The sequence below is a fragment of the Ranitomeya variabilis genome, chromosome 4, assembly GCF_051348905.1.
Source record: "Ranitomeya variabilis isolate aRanVar5 chromosome 4, aRanVar5.hap1, whole genome shotgun sequence".
Lineage (NCBI taxonomy): Eukaryota > Metazoa > Chordata > Amphibia > Anura > Dendrobatidae > Ranitomeya > Ranitomeya variabilis.
Genome location: NC_135235.1, coordinates 651,758,578 through 651,765,342, shown reverse-complemented (window position 1 = coordinate 651,765,342; position 6,765 = coordinate 651,758,578). Strand labels below are relative to the sequence as shown.

The 6,765-nt window shown below is 43.9% G+C and overlaps 1 protein-coding gene across 2 annotated transcripts in view; it reads left to right on the top strand.

The window, feature by feature from the left end:
* The first annotated feature begins 2,279 nt into the window (after positions 1-2,279).
* LOC143766195 (uncharacterized) overlaps positions 2,280-6,765 on the top strand; it is a 214,136-nt gene continuing 209,650 nt past the window's right edge. The window contains exons 1-6 of one of the 2 annotated variants that reach the window (XM_077253682.1): positions 2,280-2,369; positions 4,784-4,931; positions 5,061-5,240; positions 5,323-5,446; positions 5,530-5,627; positions 5,811-5,901. In XM_077253682.1, the coding sequence (XP_077109797.1) occupies positions 4,854-4,931; positions 5,061-5,240; positions 5,323-5,446; positions 5,530-5,627; positions 5,811-5,901 (571 nt within the window). In that variant the 5' untranslated portion in view covers positions 2,280-2,369; positions 4,784-4,853. Of the gene's footprint in view, positions 2,370-4,641; positions 4,932-5,060; positions 5,241-5,322; positions 5,447-5,529; positions 5,628-5,810; positions 5,902-6,765 lie in introns of those variants that run through there. The other variant, XM_077253680.1, reaches the window with a different exon arrangement.

The following is a 6,765-nucleotide window of genomic DNA, read 5'->3' as shown; positions in this document are numbered from 1 at the left end:
ATCAGATCTGGGGGCAGGTGGTGGACAATTTGAGGTTGTCCCAGGAGAAGACTCAGCTTTTTGCCAACCGCCACCGTCGTGTTGGTCCTCGGCTTTGTGTTGGGGATTTGGTGTGGTTGTCTTCTCGTTTTGTCCCTATGAGGGTCTCTTCTCCTAAGTTTAAGCCTCGGTTTATCGGCCCGTATAAGATATTGGAGATTCTTAACCCTGTTTCCTTCCGTTTGGACCTCCCTGCATCCTTTTCTATTCATAACGTTTTTCATCGGTCATTATTGCGCAGGTATGAGGTACCGGTTGTGCCTTCCGTTGAGCCTCCTGCTCCGGTGTTGGTTGAGGGTGAGTTGGAGTACGTTGTGGAGAAAATCTTAGACTCTCGTGTTTCCAGACGGAGACTCCAGTATCTGGTCAAGTGGAAGGGATACGGCCAGGAGGATAATTCTTGGGTGAATGCATCTGATGTTCATGCCTCTGATCTGGTTCGTGCCTTTCATAGGGCCCATCCTGATCGCCCTGGTGGTTCTGGTGAGGGTTCGGTGCCCCCTCCTTGAGGGGGGGGTACTGTTGTGAATTTGGATTCTGGGCTCCCCCGGTGGCTACTGGTGGAATTGAACTGGTGTCTTCATCTTCTCTGTTCACCTGTTCCCATCAAGATGTGGGAGTCGCTATATAACCTTGCTGCTCTGTTAGTTGCTTGCCGGTCAACAATGTTATCAGAATCCTCTCTGTGCTTGTTCCTGCTCCTAGACAACTACTAGATAAGTTGGACTCTTGTCCATGTTTGTTTTTGCATTTTGTTCCAGTTCACAGCTGTAGTTTCGTTACTGTGTCTGGAAAGCTCTTGTGTACAGGAATTGCCACTCTGGTGTTATGAGTTAATGCCAGAGTCTTAAAGTAATTTCTGGATGGTGTTTTGATAGGGTTTTCAGCTGACCATGAAAGTGTCCTTTCTGTCTTCTGCTATGTAGTAAGTGGACCTCAAATTTGCTAAACCTATTTTCATACTACGTTTGTTATTTCATCTTAATTCACCGCCAATACATGTGGGGGGCCTCTGTCTCCTTTCGGGGTATTTCTCTAGAGGTGAGCTAGGACTAATATTTTCCTCTGCTAGCTTTATTTAGTCCTCCGGCTGGTGCTGGGCATCTAGAATCAACGTAGGCATGCTACCCGGCCACTGCTAGTTGTGCGTTAGGTTTAGTTCATGGTCAGCTCAGTTCCCATCTTCCAAGAGCTAGTTCCTATATATGCTGATGCTATGTTCTCTTGCCATTGAGAACATGACACTCTCTATTGCCGATAGTGGAGCAAAAGGAAGGCCCCCTGACGACAATAAGCGCTGCTGATGGTTGCCCAAAATACATTATTATCATGGCAATCTGGACACGGCCCTCCCCGAGGGTTGGGCCCCGGGTGGTGGCCCTGAAAGTCATCATTATAATATTATTACTAAGATATTATTTGTAAGGCTATATGCACACGTCCGGCATTGCCTCGGAAATTTTCGCGGCAATTCCGGAACTCCCTGCCGTGGGAAAATTGGCATGCATTTTCCCGCTAAACACTAGCGTTTTACAAGCGATCTGTAGCATCGCTTGGAAAATTGATTAACAGGCATTTTCCCAGGAATGCCTAGCGGCAATGACCCCAGATGACTTAGTGGTCTCGCGAGACAGCATGTCATCACAGGTCATTGCCGCAAAGCATCCTTGGGAACGCGAGCATCGCGAAGAGCGGGAAGATTGCCGGGGACGCTGGAAGATGAGAATATCATGATTTTTTATTTTAATTATTTATTTTTAACAATTATATGGTTCCCAGGGCCTGGAGGAGAGTCTCCGCTCCCCCACCCTGGGTACCAACCGCACATGATCCGCTTACTTCCCGCATGGTGGGCACAGCCACATGGAGAAAGTAAGTGGATCAATGCATTCCTATGTGTGCGGAATCTCTGCGATTTCACACAAAGAATGAACATGCTGCATTTTTTTCCGGAATGTGATTCCGCCACGGAAAAAAACACAGCATGTGCACAAAAAATGCGGAATTCATTCTAATAATAGGATGCTTAATGTATGCATTTTTTTGCGGTTTTATAGCGAAAAAACACGAAAATTCCTGAACGTGTGCACTAGCCTAAATGTTCTGAAGTCTCCTGAGCAAGTGGTCGGCTGTACGGGAACGTGCCCCCTGGAGCTCCCTATGTGCGCTGCCTGGACTCCGCTCCTCCAGCACCAGGACAACCAGCACAGTCCTGTATATACTGAGGCCCCTGATCATGTGACCACTGACTCCTCCCCTCCTGTGACCTCATCCCAGATCCTGTGCGCACAGAACAGCCATATATGTGGTGTGCGGCTCTGCAGGTGGAGGTAGGTGCTGCAGATTCCCCATTACTGGCCGCAGGCGCTAGAACATTTGTATTTGTCATTCTGGGCTTCATATAAGGGAACCTGTCACGTTGAGGGCAGAAAGCGTCAGCGATTCTCTCATCGTCTTCCTTCATTGTCACCAGTTAGAGCCGCGCTCGTTTCTCCTCTGTCCCATAGACAATGAATAGAGAGAAGCGCACACGTCCCCTGTAGAAGCCTCTCTGCGGTTCTATACACTTGTTGCTATCGCGGTTTCTTCAGGCGACATTTATAATTGTGGCAGTTATAATGACTGACTCCTGTAAATCCCCCTCATGGCCGCTCCCCGGGACCCTCCCAGTGTCATTGCACTTTGTATTTCCAGAGTCTTTGGGACCAGATTAGCTCTTGTATTGATAATCTGTACAATTATCCACGTAGATGGCAGATGTGATGTGGAGATTATGTCTTTATAACATACTAGCTTAAGAGCCCGGCGTTGCCTGGGCATAGTAAATATCTGTGGTTAGTTATAGCATCTCACTACTCTCATTTTCCCATCACGCCTCTCATTTTCCCCCTCACATCTCTCATTTTCTCACTCACACCTCTCATTTCCCCCCTCACTCTTCTTATTTTCCCCCTACTCTGATTCCCCCCTCACTCCTCCCATTCCCCACTAACACTTGTCATTTCGACCTCACATCTGTCATTTTCCGATCACTCCACTATTTTCCCTCACACCTTTTCATTTTCACCTCACACCTCTCATTTTCACCTCACACCTCTCATTTTCCCCTCGGTATATACATGTTTGTCATCTCCCTTATATATAGTATACACCTGTATGTCATCTCATGTATATAGTATATACCTGTATGTCATCTCCCCTGTATATAGTATATACCTGTATGTCATCTCCCCTGTAAATAGTATATACCTGCTGTATGTCATCTCCTCCTGTATATTGTATATATCTATGTGTCAACTCCTGTATATTGTATATACCTGTATGTCATCTCTTCTGTATATAGTATATACCTGTGTGTCATCTCTTCCTGTATATAGTATATGCCTGTGTGTCATCTCCCCTGTATATAGTATGTACCTGTATGTCATCTCCTCCTGTACATAGTATATATGTGTGTGTGTCATCTCCTCCTGTATTAGACCTCGTTCACACGTTATTTGGTCAGTATTTTTACCTCAGTGTTTGTAAGCTAAATTGGCAGCCTGATAAATCCCCAGCCAACAGTAAGCCCACCCCCTGGCAGTATATATTAGCTCACACATGCACATAATAGACAGGTCATGTGACTGACAGCTGCCGTATTTCCTAGATGGTACATTTGTTGCTCTTGTAGTTTGTCTGCTTATTAATCAGATTTTTATTTTTGAAGGATAATCCCAGACTTGTGTGTGTTTTAGGGTAAGTTTCGTGTGTCAAGTTGTGTGTGTTGAGTTGCGTGTGGCGACATGCATGTAGCGACTTTTGTGAGATGAGCTTTGTGTGGTGACATGCGTGTAGCAACTTTGTGTGTGTCGAGTTGCATGTGACAGGTTGGTGTAGCAAGTTGTGTGCAGCAAGTTTTGTGCATGGCGAGTTTTGCGCGTGGCGAGTTTTATGTGTGGTGTGTTTTGAGTAGGTGCAAGTCTTGTGTGAGGCAACTTTTGCATTTGTTGCAACTTTTGTGCATGTGGCAATTTTTCCACATGTGCAAGTTTTGCGTGTGGCGAGTTTTCCATGTGGCGAATTTTGAGCATGGCGAGTTTTGAGTGGCGACTTTTGTGTTTCAACTTTTATGTGGCGATGTTGGTGTATGTGTGGTGAAATGTGTGCTGAGGGTGGTATATGTGTTCAAGCACGTGGTAGTGTGTGGCGCATTTTGTGTGTGTGTTCATATCCCCGTGTGTGGTGAGTGTCCCATGTCAGGGACCCACCTTAGCAACTGTACTGTAAATACTCTTTGGCGCCATCGCTCTTATTCTTTAAGTCCCCCTTGTTCACATCTGGCAGCAGTCAATTTGCCTCCAACACTTTTCCTTTCACTTTTTCCCCATTATGTAGAGGGGGGCAAAATTGTTTGGTGAATTGGAACACGCGGGGTTAAAATTTCGCCTCACAATATAGCCTATGATGCTCTCGGGGTCCAGACGTGTGACTGTGCAAAATGTTGTGGCTGTAGCTGCGACGGTGCAGATGCCAATCCCGGACATACATACATACACACACACACACACACACACACACACACACACACACACACACACACACACACACACACACACACACACACACACACATTCAGCTGTATATATTAGATAAAATGTTCCAGTCCTTATTAAAAGGGAGAGAACACAACATGTTATATCTCCTGTAACTGTGTTATTATTCTGGATTATTTGTGATGTTACATTAACTCATTCGCATTCAGGTTCTTACAATATCTGTTCCTCAGTGGAGATCTCCTGTAAAAGAGAATTTTCCTGATTGACCCGTCAAGGATGGATAGGGACAGGGACAAGATGGTGGAGAGGATATTACACCTCACCCTAGAGATCCTCTTCCGGCTTACTGGAGAGGTGAGAGATTCTGATGAAGTCACATTACATCTTTCTTATCTATGGAAATATCAGATGGACAGAACTGGAGAGGTGAGGACTCTGGAAATGTCTGTAGTGAGATCTATTAATCTGTCTCTCCATAACCAGGATTACACAGTGGTGAAGAAGACCTCTAATGAGCGGTGTCAGGCCCCTGTATCTGAGAGATGGGGAAAACCGCTGAGCCCAATCACAGGGCCTCCACCTCACCCCCTGATGCATGAGGACATCAATGACCAGAAGATCCTAGAACTCACCTACAAGATGATTGAGCTGCTGACTGGAGAGGTGACACTACTGGGAATGCTGGGAAATTACACAGTAACGCTATGAAGGGATCAGGGGATGACAGTATCATTGTATGTGTCAGGTTACTATAAGGTGTCAGGATGTCACCGTCTATTTCTCCATGGAGGAGTGGGAGTATTTAGAAGGACACAAAGATCTGTACAAGGACGTCATGATGGAGGTTCCCCAGCCCCTCACATCACCAGGTAATAGACAGGACTAAATACAGATGACCTATGATTATCTGTATGTAAAGAATGAATTCAGTCCCTGTATGTGTCTCCTGCAGCTCTATCCAGTAAGAGGACAACACCAGAGAGATGTCCCCGTCCTCTTCTACCACAGGACTGTAAACAAGAAAATCCTGATATTCCTCAGGATCATCAGGTAGATGGAGAGAAGGTGTCATGAGATCTCCCCTATGATGTGTACATGGCTGTGAAGGTTTTGTGTTCACCAGTATTCCATGTTTTATAGCTGTGTAATAAGAATGGAGGAGATGGCAGGATTAGAGCTGATCATAGATGTGACTTCTCCATGTAGCTGTGACTATTACCATATTTGTTTCAGGGTGAAGATCTGACCCATATTAATACTACAGAGACATTTGTGATTGGTGGTGAGTGGTGTAAAGAGGAGATTCCTACATATGACTATCCAGGTGAGTAGTAACTACTGAATGTAGATAAGTCACGGATTCTAATTAGTCACCAGCTTGTATATTGATAAGTTGACTTTTTAGGGTTTGTTCACACTGAGCTTTTTGATGTGAATTTTATTCTTAAAAAAATTATTACCTAAATACAAAAATTATTCTTTTTTGCTCTATTTTTAGAAGGTTTTTTTCTTTACCGCCATAGCACCCTTCTTAGCTGGTACAGATGAAATGCTTATGTATTCACAGTATTGTCTAACATTGGACACTGTGCTCAGTGGATGTCTCTAAATATATTTCTGAAGCTTGATAGTGTCATGGTGTCACAGACAACTGATATGGAAGGCAGAAATATTACCAGTCATCAATAGGCTTTACACTTTATGTACAAGACAATTTTCTCAGCCTAAAACTCTTAATACAGATTTATCTCTATTAGAAGTACTGAAAAGTGTCATAGGTTTCATTTTACAATACTACATTACTATTAAAAATAAAGGTGCCACACAAGTACAATAAACATGGGAATATTATGAGTCCTTGTAATCATAAACTGTACAATAAATTGAAGATATTATTTATGGTGATTAGTGAAACCAAGAATTAAAATGACACAATTTTTTTTTTTCCATTTTTTCTACTGAAAGCGAGTGTTTCCATTGGCTACCCTCACGTCTGGAAAAAAAATTGGTTACATTACAGAATATAAAACAAATACAAGCTATGCTTCTCTTTGTTGATGACCACACTGCTTCTCCCATCTGTCCTGCTCTGTGCAAGACTACATGTAGCTGGGTATAAGACAAACACCACCTATTAGCACGGACAATACTGAAACTGAAAATACAGTTAAATATAGTTTGTAATATG